The sequence below is a fragment of the Acanthopagrus latus genome, chromosome 21 (assembly GCF_904848185.1).
Source record: "Acanthopagrus latus isolate v.2019 chromosome 21, fAcaLat1.1, whole genome shotgun sequence".
Taxonomy (NCBI): Eukaryota; Metazoa; Chordata; class Actinopteri; order Spariformes; family Sparidae; genus Acanthopagrus; species Acanthopagrus latus.
In genome coordinates this window covers 15780705-15800382 of record NC_051059.1, presented here as the reverse complement: position 1 = coordinate 15800382, position 19678 = coordinate 15780705, and the positions used below count along the sequence as shown (strand labels likewise).

At 42.5% G+C, this 19678-nt stretch overlaps 3 protein-coding genes across 6 annotated transcripts; all 3 read right to left on the bottom strand.

Annotated features, from left to right (window-relative positions):
• Positions 1 to 227: 227 nt before the first annotated feature.
• On the bottom strand, positions 228 to 16638 carry gpt2l (glutamic pyruvate transaminase (alanine aminotransferase) 2, like). Of its 4 annotated transcripts, none has more exons than XM_037082717.1 (12): positions 16466 to 16638; positions 12068 to 12254; positions 7072 to 7161; positions 6755 to 6863; positions 6529 to 6662; positions 5514 to 5757; positions 4875 to 4954; positions 4649 to 4785; positions 4354 to 4528; positions 3785 to 3940; positions 2469 to 2581; positions 228 to 869 (listed from the first exon to the last, which is right to left on the bottom strand). In XM_037082717.1, exons 1-12 carry the CDS (start codon positions 16498 to 16500, stop codon positions 779 to 781), a joined length of 1551 nt encoding a protein of 516 aa, XP_036938612.1. In that variant the 5' UTR covers positions 16501 to 16638; the 3' UTR covers positions 228 to 778. The 4 variants fall into 4 exon arrangements, with proteins under 4 accessions (XP_036938612.1, XP_036938614.1, XP_036938613.1 ...); XM_037082719.1 differs by having other exon boundaries at positions 16427 to 16545; XM_037082718.1 differs by lacking the exon at positions 16466 to 16638 and adding an exon at positions 12797 to 12950.
• Positions 14290 to 16459, bottom strand: fuz (fuzzy planar cell polarity protein). Its single transcript, XM_037082720.1, has 2 exons — positions 15554 to 16459; positions 14290 to 15472 (listed from the first exon to the last, which is right to left on the bottom strand). Exons 1-2 carry the CDS (start codon positions 16160 to 16162, stop codon positions 14858 to 14860), a joined length of 1224 nt encoding a protein of 407 aa, XP_036938615.1. The 5' UTR covers positions 16163 to 16459; the 3' UTR covers positions 14290 to 14857.
• A 940-nt stretch (positions 16639 to 17578) lies between the features above and the next one.
• On the bottom strand, positions 17579 to 19489 carry LOC119010531 (guanine nucleotide-binding protein G(I)/G(S)/G(O) subunit gamma-5-like). The gene is made up of 3 exons (XM_037082722.1): positions 19316 to 19489; positions 18158 to 18300; positions 17579 to 17860 (listed from the first exon to the last, which is right to left on the bottom strand). The coding sequence occupies exons 1-2, from the start codon at positions 19394 to 19396 to the stop codon at positions 18175 to 18177; spliced, it is 207 nt and encodes a 68-aa protein (XP_036938617.1). The 5' UTR covers positions 19397 to 19489; the 3' UTR covers positions 17579 to 17860; positions 18158 to 18174.
• Positions 19490 to 19678: the final 189 nt, after the last annotated feature.

Here is a 19678-nt window from a genome sequence, read left to right as displayed (position 1 = left end):
TAAATTTCCTCTACAAAAATAGTATTAGACATTTTCTTCCCCAGTGTCAGACAAAGCCTCATTTAATGAGAGTGTAATATTAATTATTGCCCCTTCAATAAAAAAAAGACAAAAAAACAAGAACCACAGTTTTCCATAGTTCACGGTCAAAAGGAAGTGACCTATTTATCCTTTATATTAAGTCGAATCACATGTGACAGCTCCTCCTAAAATAATGAGACTTTACATAGACTGTTCCATTTTTTTTAATCTACAAAATCATCTCTGAATCATCATGCAAATGGAACATTTTCCTGCGCATTCTCCCTGTCAAGCGCTGCCTGTAGGAATGGAACAGTTTAACCAGTTGTGCTCGAGTCTGTCAGCAGCATCACTTGTCTTTCGCTACCGTGTTTCTAGCTTGGCATTCACATGGACATTCTCTCATATACAAATACACTGACTGTACATACCGTACATCCTTCAAAGCTGAAAACACACACACACACACACACACAGGGGTGAAACCACATCTCTCGTACCAAGCTGACACACGTCTGAGTTAATTTCTTCATCTTCAGTTTTGTAGTCTAACACATAATAGTGTCTTGTTTTCCGCCCTGCGAATGTCCAAATGAGATATCTGTAGAGGCTGAAGTGTGTCATCACAGAGACCACCAGAGCCATCAAAGGAAAGGCACTTATCATTGACTACAGAATTATGATTGGCTGAGTTCTTTGTTGCTGTTGATTCTACTGGTTAGTTCCTCCCTTTGTGAATGGAAGGAGATGTAGATATTTAAGAATACTGCTGAGTGAACTTCTGGTGGAACTCCTTGACTTTGGTCAGCAGGATCTTCAGCTTGTCTTTTGGTGGCAAGATGGTCATTCTAGCAGATAGAAGGCAAAGAAAAGAAAGACAAAAATGAACTGAAGTGAATGACTGAGTAACTGGAAACACATTAAAAAATAAGCCATTTTCAGACATGGAATACGTTACATTTCTAGCTCTGTTACAGTGAATCCTTTCTGACATTCAGACACAGGTGGTTTTTAAAAAGGTAACACTTAAGACATGAAAGGACTTATGGAAAGAGCCACATTCCTCATGCTATGGTTGAAAGAAGGAGGGAGGAGAGAGAGAGACAGAAAGAGAGAGCCTAAATAAATGACCATCATGAGCACAAGGGACCCTCGCATCTCACAATGAATCCATAAACACTGACTCCATATCACAATCCATCTTCACAGTAACCAGGACTCCTCTGGGGCAGCCTGCACATGCAAGTAGTTGCTCCAACTCCATACAGAAAGCAGCTGTTACAGAGCACTCCGGGATTTCATAGGAGAATCAGTACAACGCCTTGTCTTAAACTACGGTTCCGTACCAATACAAATATATGGAACTTTCGATACTATTACTCGAATCCAAATATGATTTCACTGCAACAAACACTACCAGAGACAATGTTTGGACTTGGTTGAGTGCTGTACACTTTCAGTATCCCACAAGTTATCAGAGATTTTTGCGAGGGGTAAAATTGTCTTTTTCTTTCTTTCTTTCTGGCTATATTTGATAGTTCAGCTGAAGAGCTAAAGTTATTGAAGTGATCCCCAAAGGTAGTAACACTACAAGGCAGCGCTCTCTCTCATCTCTCCCTGCATGTTTAACCCTGCAGCCTTTACATACATTTGACGACATTCAAGTCAGACCTGTGCTGTGTTTAAAAAGAGATATAGAAATGTTACCAGGTCCAAACTAATAAGATTGTGGTCCTGACTTTTATGCAAATGTGACTCAGACATAAGACCATGTTAGGTCGCCATGTCTTAAAGGGGTTTTAATGTTAAATTGACCTTTATTATAACGTAAAGGAATAAGCGCATGCACTTGCCTACAGCAACAGCTGTACTGATCCGTCATAAATCTTTTAGTTAAATGTGAGAAAATTAATTAGAAAAAATACAGATAGTCAAGTAACATTTTAAAGATCCCATGCATTAAGGCCAACATAAAGATTCTTGATCGTTTGTCTGACATTGGTTTTCAAAAAGATCATATCCTTAAAATCCTTAAAATGACATAAACTCCTTCTCTCTCCTTAAAAATGTAAAAGTATATGAATATGTTAATGTTTTTGGCATTTCACTAGTTTAACTGCTGGACACAACATGTCTTCACCGTGAAGTCCATTCTCAGTGTATATACACTGGAGGAGGTTTCCACATCACACCTGTGTATGTGTGCTGTATATTGGACCAGGATTAGCTTAAAAACGCTGCTTGTAGATGCTTGTAGACCTGGCCCGGATTTTCAGTGGGCACAGAGATAATTTACACTTTTAGCATTCTAGCATTAAAGTCTGGCATTTGGGCCATTTTTCACAATCCAACAATTAATTGTTTTTGTCAGTAACATAATCTGCAGATTTATCAGGAATGAAAGTAACTGTTTGCTGTAGCCCTGGAAGTATTCAAGTGCTCCACACCTGAAGTGGTAGGTTCCATCCCTCTGTCCGAAGCCGCTCCCAGGCACGAGGCAGATCCCAGTCTCCTCCAATAACTTCATGCAGTAAAACATATCCGGCTTTTGGCCGTTTTCCTAACAGAGAGGAAAAGAAACTTGGCTGAATGTTCAGGAATTGGAGCACTTAAAGTAAGAGAACACTGATGAGGAATTCAGCTACTTTTTTTTTTTCTGATAAGTGCAGGTATGCTGTGAATACAACCTCTACTTATAACTGAACACTGTGACTCACAGTACAGCCTTAATACTAAAAGCATTCCCACTGTGCTGCTCTTTAGGATACTCAAATTGTAGAGAATCAAATCAATTTAAGAGCTGAACAGGGCCACTTCAAGAACGAAATATAGAAACGGCTCAATTGAGCACGTCTTTGTAACCAGTAGTAATTTCCTGTTTTTTTTTAACAATTCAATGGGTAATCATTATTAATGATACAATGCTGTGCTATACATCTGGAAACACTCAAAAGCTGTCCATGCTCATTCATTTTTGTTGCAATGATTGTGTTCTTCAGTTTCATGGCAACATTTTTCCCCTTTTGTTCATGTGTTCCAGAGAAACATGTTCGAAAGATAAATCATTTCAATGTACAACTCTTAACTATATCTCATTTCCTCTGGATCACAACCTTTCTGAAAAGTGCCTCAGCCTTAGCCGAGTATTGAGATAAGGGATGAGCCCAATGGACCACACGGCAGCTCCATTTATTCTGCCAATGGTAACGCTGGCTAAAGCATTGCTAAAGACGCTCAAGACGCAAAAATCAAAGCAAAAAGAAAACAAAGCAATGCTGCAACTGTGTTTCACGATAGTGAGCAGAGTCACTGGGATTAATGAGGTGTCAGTAGGTCAGCTTTACTCTGACCTTATCCTCCGTACGGCTAATCAGATTCTCAGCTTGGTTCTCCGTGAAATTCCTCCTGAGCAGTCGACCACGAAACAGAATTGAATCCACAAGCTATTGGAAATCATTTGTTCCCTCGAGCAAACAGGGAGGTGGAGACACAGTGCACTGAACCTGGTTGAACTTTTTTTTTTTTTTAATCCAGCATTGTGTGGAGAATGTGATGTGTATTTAATGTCAGTTAGCAAAGCCTGGGTATTCACAGACTGAAGACATAAGAAGTAGTACAAGAGAAAAATAATAATCCTTTCATAGGTGTATCATCCACTTTATTCCTTTCATTCTGTTGCTTCTCATCAATAATTTTTTTCCTTGAATCATTAATACAATGAACTTGAGTCACTGAAGCATCTGTAAGAGTGTAAAGGACTGACCGTGGCCTCTTTTATAGCCTTTTCAGGGATGGTTATGCAAGGGAAGGAGTACATAGCACCCTGCACAGGATTGCAGCTGATGCCCTGCACAGTATTGAGAACCTGCTCGGTAAGCTTGGCCTTCTCTGCTAAGGCACTTAAGGTTGCTGTGCGCTCCTGGTTGAAAGAAAAATACAGAACAGAGAGCATTATTTCATAAATTGGAGTGAAACTTCGTCTCCTGCCTTCTGCAAAAAAAAAAAACAAACAAACATCTGTGAGCTTCATGCGACAGATGTACGTCAATGCCAGATATTACACAGTAAGTACTAAACAGAGAACATATGCATAGTATCATTTGGGAAAAAAGCTGGGAACAGGTTTAAGCGAAACTTAAAATAGCACTAAGTACTTGGATACAGTCTGTTCACAGCTACTCAAACTGCTGGCATTTTGCAAACAGAATGTATAATGATACTGCTGTCAGTGTACTGGTAATGTGCAACAAGAGATCATGTTGCTGAATATTGACGTATTGATCAAATAGTCCCCTCTGGAAATAAATGGCTTGTGGGACACGGACTGTGTACCTTGATGAACTTTTCATGTGAGGGTTCGCCAGGCTGCGGCGGGTTGACCACCAGGTCCATTAGAGCCTGACCAGGAACGGGAGGACACAGACGGACAGACACCAGCTTGGTCAGCTGGGCCTTCACCTCACTGTCCAAGTTGATGATCTCCATGTAGCCTCCACGGAAGCCACACCTACAAGTGAGAGACAGCATTAGGATGTGTCGCACATGCACACGAAGCTAACAAGACCGAAAAGACAACAAACACAAGGAACTAGTGGATTTATCCCCGCATGAGGGTAAACTGACTTACTCTCCCATGTAACATTTGGAGGTGGAGTGGAAAGATACCAGCTCCACTGTGTTTGAGTACTCGGGCCCCATTTCAAACAGCACCTTCTTAAAAGAGTGGAACTGGCAACCCTCAGCATACACGTTATCCTGGTACACCTGACAGATAAAGATAGAGCGACAGGTGTCACAGGTGTGCAGAGAACAAGGAAACACATTGATGTTAGGAAAAGATGCAGAGGCGGTACCTCGTCGGCCATGAGGAAGAGACGTTCCTTTGCCGCAAATCGGATTACATCCTCGATGCACTGTCTGCTCTGAACCTGACCTGTGAAGGAGAAGGAGGCTCATTATGGAGAAAAGATTGAAACAGCGATAAGGCAGGTAGCTCTGTCCCTTTGCTGCCATCTAGTGGCTCTTCTGTGAGCAGTGCATGAAATGTGTGGTTGAGCCAAAATGAGATGAAAACCAAACAGAAACACACTGAAACACAAAAAAGCATAATGGGTGCACCGTGCAACTTATGAGATATGTTGTAACGAGCAGGTCCTTGTTTGGTTTTGCTTAAGGCGTTACACTTTTCCTGCCACTGGTTTTGTGTTTTTCCGCTAAACAACAGCTGGTGGTTGGAGCATGCCAAGAAACATGGCAATGCACCGGCAAAGGTAGTTAAAAAAACAAGATAGTTAGCAAGCAGTTAGCAACAAGGATGTGTAAATTTTAGAATACTGAAATTATTTTTGCAAATGTTTGATGCAGAAGGAAATGCACTCAGTGTACGTCAAAGACACCTTAAGTGGATTTTGTTGAGAAACACTGGATGTAAACATAACTAGCTGTTTTTGTGTGATCATCTCTTTAATGAAGAAAAGAGGGGAAATCTTTACCGGTAGGGTTCCCAGGGTTGATGATGCACAGGGCTCGGGGGTTGCAGTGTTGCCGGGCCTCGTCCAGAGAGCGCTGCAGCTCGCTGATGTCCAGGCTCCAGCACTTTTGTTCATTAAGGTAATAGTTGATCTGCACGGCGCCCAGTTCTGCCAGTGCAGCCGAGTACAGGGGATACTGAGGTATGGAGATCATGATGCCGGTGCGGGTTGCACCTTCGCCACACACCAGCAGCTTCAGCATGGTCTAAAAGAGGATAGGAAAGGTCAAGGAAAATCTGTCAGCTCGACAGTTTAATCTACAGATGAGTTATCACATTTTTTAATCATATATAGAAAACAGCTTTGTCTGTGTGGCGCTTTATAGAGTTAAAGACTGAAAGAGGAAGTAGACAAGCCTCTCCTGCTCTCAGTTTCAGTTTACAGGGAGTTCTCTTTAAAAAAAAACAAAACTAATAAAACATGATGCAACCAGTGTGTGGAGGCCTTATGACCCAATTCACAAGGTTGCAGCAGGAAACGGTCAACAAGATAGAAAAGAAAAAAAACCTGACAGCTGCGCAAAATCTTGCTCAGCTGTTCCGCCTTTTCTAAGATCTTTGCTTTTTTCCTTTGACAGCTGTAACTTGTCAGGAAACATCTGTCTTAAAATCATAGACACCCTATGACAAAGGGGTCAAAAGGGTCACATGCCAACACAGCTAGAGATGAGTGATCTAATTTCAGCACTTTCTTTATCCTAAAAAGACGCTACATTTGTTCTCAAAGTCATTCATTCTCTTGCTACAGTAGTTGTAACTCTTCCTTTGACACATCCTTTAAACGGGGACTCGCACTGATTCATGTGTTTTGCCAGTTCATATTGTGAATGAATTCACCGCAAAAAAAAAATTTTAAAAATCAATTAACGTTGAACTCATTAATACTCAAGTGCAACATTTTATTCTGTCTTTCTACACACCTGCTTAAAAGTACAATAGGGACAAAGTCAGTTTAACAGATGAGAGGTGATTTGTACCACAATGCCATCGCTGGCCCCCGTGGTGAGGTAAATGTTGTCTGGGTCGCAGGGCACTCCGCCATCCCTTCGCTCAATGTACCGGGCCACATCCTGGCGCACAGAGTCTATGCCCTGGCTGGCGCTGTAGGAACCTGAGGGAGATTCATGAGGACACGATAAGCTTTGATACAACAAAAGCATCACAATAAAGGGAAGGCCATAAAACCAGCACGCGCGTACGCACCCATGCTGTTCCCTCCGCAGGACTGCAGAATGCAGCGCGCTCTACTTTTAGCATCCTCTGGGAATGTGCTGTCATTCAGCAGTTCAGGGTAGGAGCAGAGCGCCAGGACCTTGCAACAAAGAGAGGTGTGAGCATAGAGGGTGCAGGGGACATTGTGCGAAATCCTGCTCGGATTACTGCACGCGACAGGGGAAAACAATGATTGATGTCGTCTCAGCTAAAGTGGAGGAAACCAGTCTCACAGACAGCGAGGTGTCCGTGAGGAAGCGCTATAAATAGATGAGAGAGATTTGGGGGGGGGGGGTTTAGGAGCAGACCTGTCGGAAGAAAGTGATTGGCTGCTGGCCCATAGCGTGCGCATCCCCAATGTTGGCCTTGATGACCTCGGCGAAGGGTTTCTTCATTCCCTGCAGAGTGTAAACACAACACACAGAAATGAATATGTGCAAACAAAGAGAGCGTTCGTTCACTTTAATGACATGTCATCATGGTTTCAGACTCGAACTGTCAGAGAAAAACAGAACTGGCTGAGAACTCCCCACTGCTCCCCAAACAGCCTTGACACTGCGCCTGCACACAGGCTTCAACACATACATAACGTACATGTACATGTATGTAACACATACATAATGTTTCCATAAACATTTCACCACGAGAGGCTGAGAGAGCAGCAGCTGCGGAGCTCACAGCGGGTTTGTGCTTTATTCAAAACCACTTCTATGGAAAAAAGTATTGGCTCAGGCTGGACTGAACCACACACACGCACACAGTGAAGCGTATAAAGAAATGGCAGAGGTTAAAATAATTGCCAAGATAAAATTCATGATTAATTGTTAGCTGTTCTTCCCTGTATCATGTTTCCACTTCCAAATGCTGACCATGTTGGTTCAAGTAATGCAGATTCAAGTAATGGACCTTAAATCTAATTTTGCTAGCAGACACAACCTATACGGGGACATAACAGCCCAACATGTCGGTCAGCAGAATGTATCAGCTGATATTGGCCGATCACAGATATATAAGTATCGGCGTATGTTTTATTGATATGTGCTGAAATAAAAACCTTTTGTTTTGACAGAATATTATACAGAGAAAGATGCTTGGAAGTTTACAACATTTGTTTCTGGATTTTAGGGCACTAAGATTCCCAGTGAAGTTCACTATTTTCAGTGCACAGTGAACAATTAAGTTCAGAGTTTAACTGTAAAACATCCTTCCTCCACTGCATATCTTTGTCACAAGAATCTAATAATCCTACACATATTATCCTTATAAATGTAAACTTTTCTAACACGAGGTACACTTACAGTGTACTTACCTGTTTACATTTTTATGTTTCCAGTTTCAGCAGCAGAGCACCTTTTATCATTCCCTGTGGGGGTTTTGACCACTAGCAGCAACAGGAGGCAATGTTTATGAAAGTGATACCTTGTTCAGCTTGTATTTTGGGCACAAGGACACACATGCCAAGGCTGCTGGCTAACTGTGTGTTGTATGAGGAAAGGAATCTATTCAACAAGTCTATCAGGCCTCAAGGACATAAAGTAAGTTTTAATGAATACAAGAAAGTAAACAACTATATTTCTTTGCTAACAAACAGGAGGCTGACAAACATGATGTTAACATTCTTCTGTTATTCCTCTCATGCACACTTAGTCGCTGACCCAATAAAGTTAAGTACAATTCTTTATCTAGAGACATTGCGTGCATCTAATCAGACGATTTGATTAATAAGTAAGGTCATACTGTAGCACAGTAGCAGCCTTTATGCTGATAGTGAATGTAAACATGGGAACAAAGTTTCAACCTGTGCAAACCACCTTATCATACTGATACCACTCACCTCCTGACACATTAACACAGAGACATACATCACACAGAGGCTTTTAACCTCCTGACTGTAGACTGAGAAGGGACAGGATGTACAACGGCAAAGCTGACATAATAATTAGGATCATCTACTCCCAAAGTAAAGAGTATTAATTTACTCTCTACCAGGCCAATGATATAACATCTCTGTAAGATGATCTCTTGAGCAGCTGAGACCACTGACAGGAGGATAAACAGCGATGCAGGCTGACAGACACACACACACACACGCACACACGCACACACACACACGCTGTTAATACCAGATGTTTGGGACAGAATGACACGGCAAAGGAGCCACAAGTGGAGCCTCACACTGACGCGGAAAATCAAAACAGGCTGTTTGTTTGATTTGTCCGATCCAGTGCATTTTGTAGAAAAGAAAAAAAAAGCTCTCTCGGGCTCTCTCATTGGTCACATATTAGAGGCGGCTCTCGGCCTGCACCAATACTATTGTGCCTGGCAGGTATCACCCCCTCAGTCAAAAGAACCGCCCACACTGACCCCTGCTCCCACGAACCCAACTAGAAAGGCGTTTTGTCCTCCGCTGCTGATAAAAAAAAAAAAAAAAAAAGAAACAGCTCAGCTGAACAATGCTGAAGTTGAAACTGAGCTTGTGTATTTCCTTTCAGTTCTTTAAAAAAGGAAACGATTCACTTTGATGCCTGAACCTCAAAGATTCTGCAATGGAAAATCATTTTGAAAGCTTTGCATTAACACTGCATAATCAAATCTAAATATGTTTTGAAATCTCAATATGGCAGAGTGCAGAAATCCAAATATCATGAGCTGCATTTGATAAGGATAACGTGTGACAGAAGGGCGACAAAGAAGTACTGCAGTGTTGCAGACATGCTGTGGCCCACAAATCGTGTTCTCCATATAAGAAAACTTGTCACATCATTGTGATCTTAACATCTATTTTTAAGTGAAAATGATAATTCCCACTAATTGTGAACCCCAGTGCAATCTTAGTATCTGTCAAAATAATCCAAGTGTGATTTCTTTTACCACACTGTGCAGCCCTAGTTTGCATATTGCCCAGTCTGTCCGTCCCCCATAGCGACTCTCTCAAAAGGTCCCCTGTTCACTACGGTTATCTGCTCATTAAGACAAACAAAGAACACAATGTAATAACTGCGTGTGAAGCCTTTATCAGTGCACTTGTTCACTGGTTCACAGTAATTTGGCTCAAAGTCTGTCTTGTTATGATTCCGTTCTGAAAAGCTAGAACAAAACAACTAACACAGCTGTGGTTTGGGGAAAAAACACAAAAAACAAGGCTGCAGTTGAAGAGAAAAGAAAAAATAAGGCGTGTAGGAAACTGGAGTCGAGGATCACGTGTGGATGTTTAATTCACGGACAAAAGTGAGAACAACCTCTGTTTCCCAGAGTAATCCAACCCCATCCAAACCGCTGCCTGGAATGAAGGTTGGGGTTATAAAGAAGAATGTGTTTTGACAAAATGACAATGGTTTAAAGTCTTAAAAAGACGCAGTTCAGTGCTTCTGAAAACTTTGGAATAAGATGGGAGGACTGGAAACGATTACTTGTGCTACATTTTTGCCTTCAGGCTGAGTGCTGTGCTATTGACAAAGACTGGCACCAGGACAGTCGGCAGTCAGTGAACAATGATTTGCAGAGCTCTTGCGCTCAATGAAAATCTGGTGAATAAAAAGCTAATTAGCCACTTTAAAAAGCTGTGGTTAGTATCTTATTTCACCTGTGAAATGCTTCTCTCCATCAATTTCTCGACTGGGTCTTGCCAGCTAAATCCACCTGCAATTTCTTCAGTTGTTTGAACATCTAAATATCAGTTCAATATCGCCGGATCAAACTCTTGTTCGGTCAAGAAGAAGATAAATATCCCCACAGGAGTGGCGGTCAGCTGTGGATAAGCAATGGCCAGAGCAAACAGAACATAAAATCTATGTTGAACCATCTGGTTAAAAAGGTCAGCACTGTCATTACAGCCCCTTCTGGATGATGTCGCTGAGCCTTTCACCTGCACAAGAACCTGTTTGCAAACTCATCCCTTCCTGAACAAAGCACTCAGGAGAGGGCGGTTTTCACACCAGACTGCACTAACAGCTGGTTGCCACATCACCATAAACAGCCCAAGAGGAAGGGATCAGGCAGAGAAAAGCTCAAATGTCTGTGTTTAAAAAAACAGAAGATGGTGAAGATGGTTAAAAAGAGCTGACATCAAATGCTGGACACAAGTGATGAGAGATAATCGGACCGATTTTTGGACTACCAGGATGGCAACTACTGATTATTTTAATTGTTGATTCATCAGCTGATTGATCTTTTAATTAATCAGTTGTTTGGTTCTTTCCAATGTCATAAAATGGTGAAATTTTTTTCCACATTGTTTAGCGCAAGCCACCAAGACACTCTGTTTACCGTCATAAAAAGGGTAAAAAAAAAAACAAGAAAAAAAACAAGAAAAAAAAGAATCACGTATCACATTTAAAGGGCTAAAAATCATAAGTCTGACCAACACATAAAAGGAACTTAAGTTCTGTGGTTTTGTAGAAATGTCTGCCAACATTTATTCTGGTGATTGGGTTGTCCAAAGAGTCCAAATAATCGGACAACCAAACAATTAATCTTCGCAGTTCTAGTAAAAACAAAAAGTCTAGTGTTGGCTGTTAAATTGAAAAGTACAATAAAAAGGACAGATCCACCAAGTTATGGACACATTTTGGAAACCAGGAAGTAAAGTAAGGCAACAGATTTGGGCATCACTAGTGGGTAATACAGACAGAGAGACGTAGACATTAACAGGACAGAAAAATGCAGACGTCTCTGGCTCGGACTCCGGACTTTCACCCCTCAATGATGATGTCTACGGAACAACTGATGCACAACAACAATGACCTACAATCAGGTTGGAAATTTACCTTACGCAACAAAGAGATCTGGATCTCACCAGCCTACTCAGTTACTGACAAGATAAAACTCCCAAGGAATGATCGACTAGCTGACGGACTTTGATAAGAGGGTGTGCAAGTGGCATGAGCAAGTGAGAAGAGACTTTTCTTTTGGTGTGCTCACTGTGAAAACACTACCAGGAATGGAAACCTGCTGATCTGCAACGAAAGACACTGACCAAACTCATCCTCAAACCACAAGCAATCATCAGCAAAAAAAAAAAAATAAGCACAGGGGGCCCCTTTTAAACTCAACAGAGTAACATATTAAAGGGATTCTTGCTTCAATTACACTAACAGGAACATAATAGATAGATTAGACTGGCTCAACATGTTGAACAGTGCCAAGCTGCATTTCCTCTGATATAAAAGATGAAGGGGAAACAGGTTTTTTTGGCCACTCTGACCAGTACAATAAGTCTGTAACATGTTGATGAAATGAAAGACAAACACAGTTGAGCAGTACTGTTATCAGAGGTTGTATGAATGAACCCAGAGTTGTACAGACCTCAGAGAGCTCCCTCTCCAGCTCCACAGCCCGCTGCACGATGGGCCCCCGCACCGCGTACTCCACCTTCTTCACCGTGGGGTTCATGGTGTCGATGGTCAACACCTTGGCCCGGGACGACACACCATTCTCGGTCATCTTCTCTTTGGGGAGCCCGCGCCGTGTCACGCTCACACTCGATAAAGCTCTGCCGGGAGAGGAGGAGGACAGAGGGGGAGAGGTCAGTGAGCGGACCCTGGGACCACCGCCGCCACCACCGCTGCCGAACAACTCGCTTCGCCCGCGGCTCAGAAGCCGGACGTTTCTGGGTGACAGCAGCTGCATCCTTGTAGCCGACATGTTTAACACGGCGACTTGAGTGACTTTTGAAGCCTCCGCGGTGCACAGCGAACACACACACACACCACACGCCGGTTGCTTCACTCGACAGGAGTGGAACTGAAGTTGTGCAAGTGAACGCACCACGCTCCTAAAAATACTGACTCAGACCTTTGGACCGCTCAGAGCGGGGGAAGAGCTAACGGGGCTCCGAATAAATACTGGGACAAAATCTCAGTGTCTCTTCAGACCCTGCTCGCATCCACACACACGCACATGAATTTACACTCTGGGACGTTTTTTGGGGGGTTTGTTCCCTGCACACATGGCAACGCTGCAGCTATCCCTCCCCCTTTGTGTGGCTTCAGCTCGACCGTTATCCAACCCCCTCTCCCCCGTTACCCTACGCACCGTGAGGTCGTCTCTCGGGTTCGGTTCTCCGGTTACCGAGCCGAGGCAGCTTTGAGACGACTGACGTGGCTCAGAGAGATTTTTTAACCAGCAAACCTGGGAGCTGCTCCCAACTTTTGTCCCGAGCTCACCCGGCCCACCGCTATCTGCTCTCTGCGCGGTTTGGGAGGAGACTTTTCAATTGTACTTAGTGAACCAAACACTTAACACTGCCCCTCCTATAGCCTGACTGCTGCCCACTGAGGGTTTTCCTTCATTAATTCAGTGCAAATTCCTCTGACAAAACTCTGTATTCACATATGTATGTATGTATGTATGTATGTATGTACGTACGTATGTATGTATGTATGTATGTATGTATGTATGTATGTATGTATGTATGTATGTATGTATGTATGCATGCATATATTTCTAATAGCGCATGTAGTTAACTTTGTTGCTCAGCAGTGTTAGAGGTCTGTTGATGGTTGGGTCAGACCTGAATACACTGCATCACATTTACCATAACAAGGTTGAACTAGAATGAACCTGTGCAGAAACTCACCAAGTGTCCAGATATTTGAAAGTCTTTTATACTTATAAAGCCCAAAGTGGGCTTTATAACCGTTATCTCAATTACAAAATGTTTATCATTTTTGTAATTGGTAACACAACACAACACAACACAACAGGTGTTTAGCTTTAGCCTGTGTCCCATTAATAAGTTTCACTTTTGGCCCTGGGAATGAAAAAATACATTTACTTCCAACATTCTAAGATGAGACCTTCATCAAGCAAACTTGAATTTTGCCTGTTGCCTGACAAAACGCTAGTTTTGAAATGTTGCCAATACATTTTTTGTCCAAGTTAGACAGTGTGCAGGAGTTTGCTTGCAGTGGTTAATTCATCCCTTTCATCCAGTGTTTTTCAGTTTTAGAAAATGTTGGCCCCCATGCACTAAAGGATAATGAGGAGAACAGGGAGAACAGCATCTGTGATTAGAAACTACATACTGAGATGTAACTGGGATTTGCAGTAAAATAAAAGTGTGACTTCTTGAAACCATGCGTGCAGTTAAAACAACTGCAATTATCATTCCACGATGTACTCATTCGGTAATAATTTGTGTGTTTTGTCAATAGTCGCTGCCACTATTATTATAGCATTACATGTGGTGTGGAAAATAAACAGTTTTGTTAATTTAAAGAAAGCAATCTTTGTTTTTGTGAGATATATAACAAAATTAAGAACAGATGCTTTCAGTTTGTTTTTTCTGGAAGTTGAATACATTCCATAGTGACTCCATAGTGTCCACTGTTTGCTTCATAGCTGGCAAAAAAAATGTCTAAAATATAAATGGGCGAGCAGCAATTTAAATTCAAACAGCACAACCACTTTGTAGTTGCATAGACAAGTCTTGCAATGAAAAGTTCAGTCAACAGAGCGCAAAAAAACACTCTCTATCACATTAACAGAAAGGAAAATGAAGAAAAAACACTCAGCAATCCAAAAACCCACATAAAAGTAACAAACTATAATTAGGAGTAAAATGCACAAACAAATAATTTCAACATTTCTGTATAGACAGGAGGCACTTATTTATCCCAGTGTTACACTGTCACATCATTCTCTGATACATTTTTTATGTGCAATCCCAGTGATAATGTATTCAGTAAGAGTAATCAACCTTCCTGACTAGAACAGGGACAGCCGTGAAGCTAGTGAAGTTCGGCACAATACTCCAGTCTCTTCTCTCTTGAAGGCAAAACAAGGCTCAAAGCAGCTCACTTTGCTGGGACATTTTCAAGAGTATCACATTCTCGATCAGTAGCTGTGTATAAATACCTGCTGAGACCATTAGCAGTGATTATCCTTTTCTGATCTACTTAACAGTGACCGGTTAGTAAACATGTATTTAAATGTATTTGCAGTCATCAATAAAAGTATGAGAATAATCACAACATCAGTGGCCAGTTCACTTTACAGGCGAATCGCTGTTCTTCTGCAACTGTATACATAATGAGGTCAGAGATGGTGGATTTACCAAAAAATTAAAGATGTTAACAAAAGTAAATTGTTCAGTTAAAACCCAGTGGCTGTAACTACATCAGATAGAGTCTGTGTGGCCACCGTACGTAGGGCAAAGGTGGGCACTGACAGTGGGGTAAGCAGGAAGAGCTGGTGTTGTGCTGTCTGAAGTCCGAAGCTTTTGCATTCATCTGTAACTAGATAGCACTGCAGCGGCTGGTGGGAGAATCCAAGGGCGAAGTCTTCGATATTGCCTCCCTCAGCCCTCTCCTCTGGGGTGAGACACACACTCTCCTCCTGGGTGAAGTAGCGTGTCGTGCTGAAGATGTAGAAGAGCTTCATCAGCTCCCAGCAGCGTGCCTTGGAGGGTAATGGAGGGTCACCAGGCGGGTGGTGAGTGGGACGCCGCACACAGGAGACAGAGCGGCGCGTTTCACGGTTGATGAGAAGAAGTGCCTGCACATCAGGGCGCAGGGATACAGATCCTGGTAGGCAGCGCTCTCCAACAGCCAGGCAGTCTCGCAGGGTCTCCACCAGGGGCGTCCAGAACCGAACCACCAGCCCACTCTCGGCACTGTGCAGGGAAGGTGTCGGGCCGCACAGCACGCACACATCCGCCCCTGGGAGCAGCTGGAAGCGGAGGAGGCGGTGGGCCACGGTGGGGCTGCCCTGGGGAAGGAAAACTGGGTAATCACAAGAGGCTGATCCAGAGGCTGAGAGGGAGCGCATCAGAGCAGACAGTAGTACAACCTCCTGCGGTGCAAGACGCCACCATTTCTCAGTCGCAGCAGCTATCCTCCCATTAACCATGAGGCAGCCGAATTCACTGTCTGCTGACTGAGCAAAGCCATCCATGGCCTGCTGAAGGAGAGATGGGTTAGGGGGCAGCAGTGAATCAGCGCAGTGTGTCAGGTTACCCAGGATGCCCTCTTGCCTCTCCTCCAGCAGTTGATCAATGAGGCTGAAGCAGGACCGCAAATCCCTCTTCAGCCTCTCCACATTCCTGACATTGGCCAGTTCATCCTGCCCCAACACCAGCACCATGCAGTTCCACACATTCTCCAGGAGGCGCTGTAAACGCACCTCCTCCTCTTTGCTGCTACCTGCGTCTCCTTGTCCGCCTCCAGTCACGGCGATGAGCATCACGCTGTCCTGGAAGACTCTCCACACCACCTTACCCCCGCCTTCAGTCTCACAGGAGGACAGCGAGACTCCCTGACCTCCCCCGAACATGTGAACACCATTGAGGGAGCCGATGACAGAGAAGGGCAGCTGTTTGGAGGCGCCTCTTGTGAAAAGAGGGACCCCACTGCTGGCTGTGAGGCAGAGGAGCTGCGTCGATCCACCCTGGAGCATCATCGTGGGATTGAGCTAGCTGATGCTCGTTATTCAGCTAAAGCGTCAACTAACGTTGTCGGTCTTCATTGTTTAAAGTCAAAAAATAACCAGCTAACAGTTAAACTGCTTCTAACTTAGCGTTACGACAGCGACGGTGAGCCGTTAGCATACACCGTTTTCCAACAAATGGCGGAATACAAAAACAACAAGACAAATGAATAAAACGGAGCAAACATATCAGTCATGAAGGGGCTCCACTCAAAGCTTCACGCTTTTGTTAGCTACCTGTGTTGTTGAACATGCTAGGTTAACAAAAGAAGTTACCGTCGTTTCCACAGTAACGATCTCCCATGATTCATTCTTCACACTGGCGGAGGAGGTTTCATTCGGCTGGTCGAGCTGCAGTTGTGATATACGAGCTGCCTTTATAACTGCTGAAGGAGCGGGACAAGACCGACCTGGGTTCAGTCCCTGGAGCTCATGGGAGCGCCGTTCACATCGAGCTCAACCGCCAGTTCACTTCTCGCGAGAACTTAACCAATCGCGTTCACGGGTTGCTAGAATACTTCTTTATCATGGTTTCTTCTATTCTGCTATTTCCAGTCATACATTCATCCTCACTACACAGCTCAAATCTATGACCTTTAGGTAAATTAATAGTTGTTTTTTTTCTTCCAATTACAGTTTATGGTGGAAAAGATAAAGTACATTTACTTACACAATTCCACCGTATAATTCTAAGATTGATGTGCCACTTTATTTACACCACTCGAAATTAGTCATTAATATTGGTACACAAAAGTAAATGTGTCACATTTCATTTGACTTTTATGGCATATTCATGCACATGCATTGATGCACCAATAGACCAGTATCCCTGACTAATTTTGATTAGTGTATATTAATAAAAGTATGTAAATTATAACAATAACTTGAATAAATACAATAAACACTAAAACAATGTATCTTAATTCTTCATTTTGATTTTTATAATGCCAGAAGTAATACCAGGAGTCTTTATTCAAGTCAATTTACAATGTGATTTTCCAATGGCACCTTCATTACATGTCACATAATATCACTAATGGGGCAGCTGTAGCTCAGGAGGTAGAGCAGGTCGTCCAGTAATTGAAAGGTTGCTGGTTTGATTGCCCCACTCCCCCAGCTGCATGTTGACATATCCTTGAGAAAGATACCGAACCCCAAGATGAGCAGCTTCTGCCATCAGTGTAAGAACGTGTGTGTGAATGTAACAAGTATTGTGGGAGAGAAATTCTTTAGCTTATAAACCTGTCTGAGGAGATCCAGCATGCAAACTTAGTCTCATCTTTTAAATCACTTTTGAAAACCCACTTTAAAATTGTTAGATGCAGTTACGTCCATTATGTAATGGTTTCAAATAAATCAAACTGAAAATGTCAATCAATGACACATTGGAGTAGTAAAGAATTTTTTTTTATTCATTAAATACAAAAATGTCCAGAACAGTGATGACTAATATAGAACAATAGAAAAAGGCACAATAATTTATTCGAAAATCATACTGTGCCATGAAAAATAAACCTGTCTCCTTCCTACTACTGTGGCTGAAAACAGATGGTCATCTTCCTGACATGATTCCAATGTGTTCTACTCTCCAGAGATCCCGTGGCAGTATAATGGCTTGGCTTGAGGAGCAGTGTTGAGGTCAACTTTTCCCTGTAGCATCAAAATGAAGGCCTGCAGAAGAAGAAAACACAACCAGAGTTATAAACAGAAAAAAAAACAAAAAACAATGAGGCTGAGGATTTGATTTGAAGTGACTGAAATGGGTTTGTTTTTGTAGAGAACTTTTATAACGGAACGCCTGTCTCACTCAAAATGCATTTAAGAGATTCTAACCACTAGTGCAATTACTCTGCAGACTGTTTTTTTTTACAAAGCTTTTCAGAAATCCCACCAGTTGCTTGTGGTGCATGTACAGTACGAAGACCTATTAGTGTTTGGCTGAATGTGTCCACAGGGTGGCAGACTGACCAATGAATACAGTGGTTTCACAAGAAGGAGCAGACTTTCTGTGGCCTGAAGGGGTTGGTGCTGGAGGACACACCAGTGAGCAGAGGGTCCTGCAAGGCGTTCTGCATGCAAAACTGTTGAAGGTCCGCTGCCGCCTGGGAGACCTGGTGACAGGGAGGGAGCGAAATGTGGTTTGGGGTTACTATACAGGTTAAAGGGGCATTCTACTGATTTTATACTATTGTACATTGTCAAAGTTTGAACAAAAACAAACATTGTACAGAAGCACATAAAGGACTGCAACAGTTTGAGTCTCATACAACAATATTGGAATATGGTATGACACAATAATTATCATCACCATCACTTACAATGACACTTAAAGGAATGGTACATAAGGGCCTTTTTGAATGAACACACATTATCATGATTTTACAAAATGGCATGTTCTGACAGAGATTAAACTTGGGATGGGAACTTTTTAAAAATATATATATTTCAATAGCACTTGTGCAGTACAATTAAATACTGTATATATACAGCTGCATTATAGTTTTTTTTAAAGCGTGGACTCTGTTGCCAACACTTTGACCACTCACTTTTGAAACACATGAAACAATACTGTAGTCTCTCTGCGATGTAGCAAAGAAGGACTCGAAGTCAATTATGTTTTGCAACCCAAATGATAAATAAGTGACACTTGTGCGCTTCTAAATCGTTTGCTTTTGTCTAGGGGTTTACTGTGTTCCTTTTATTCCTAAGGCCGACAGTTTTTAGAAGTTGTTTTGTCAGTTTGCTTCATGATTTTCAGCTAGCAGTAGTAGCATTAATTGTTTTGCTAACACAAAGCACTTCACTTCAACTAGTTTAACTTTCAGGCAAGTTAGCTAACAACCACAGTCTTGGTACTCTTTAGTTAGTCGATGAGATGCTAGCTGGAAGTAACTAAAACAAAAAGGTGTCGACATTCTCACTTCTATGCTGGCATATTAATCTCAAGCGTACCACAGAGACGTGAACACTTCCCCTCCGGTTCAAACAACGCCCTGCTCAGCCTGTTGACTAGCGGCTAACACCGCTGCTAGCCTCTGGCACCAGCTAGCTTCGTTAGCTGCTCGGGGTAACGGTCGAGCTTTTTCCCCTCAGATATTTGACAGAACAATAAGCACGCAAAATTACCTTCACTCTGGGTATGCTCGCCTCGAAACGGAGCTGCTGGACCACCTTTTTCATGGCTACGAGATTAGAAGAACCCGACATTGTCGATGTGATTTTTGAGTGGAAAAGAAATATATAGACGCCGAGTGATGTGGGTGGGATTCGGGGCTGGATGCTGAGACAAAAGCACAGATGATGACATCCGGATTCCGGTCGTTCACACTTTTGACTGCAATTCAACTGTGAACACACTAGTGGGCGCCGTATTAAAGACAGAACCAAACATGTTAATTGAAAATATCTTTATTGATCATTATTCAATGTCAATATATGCTTCCATTAAAATTAGACTCATAATTTATTCATGTAGAATGTGTAAAAATG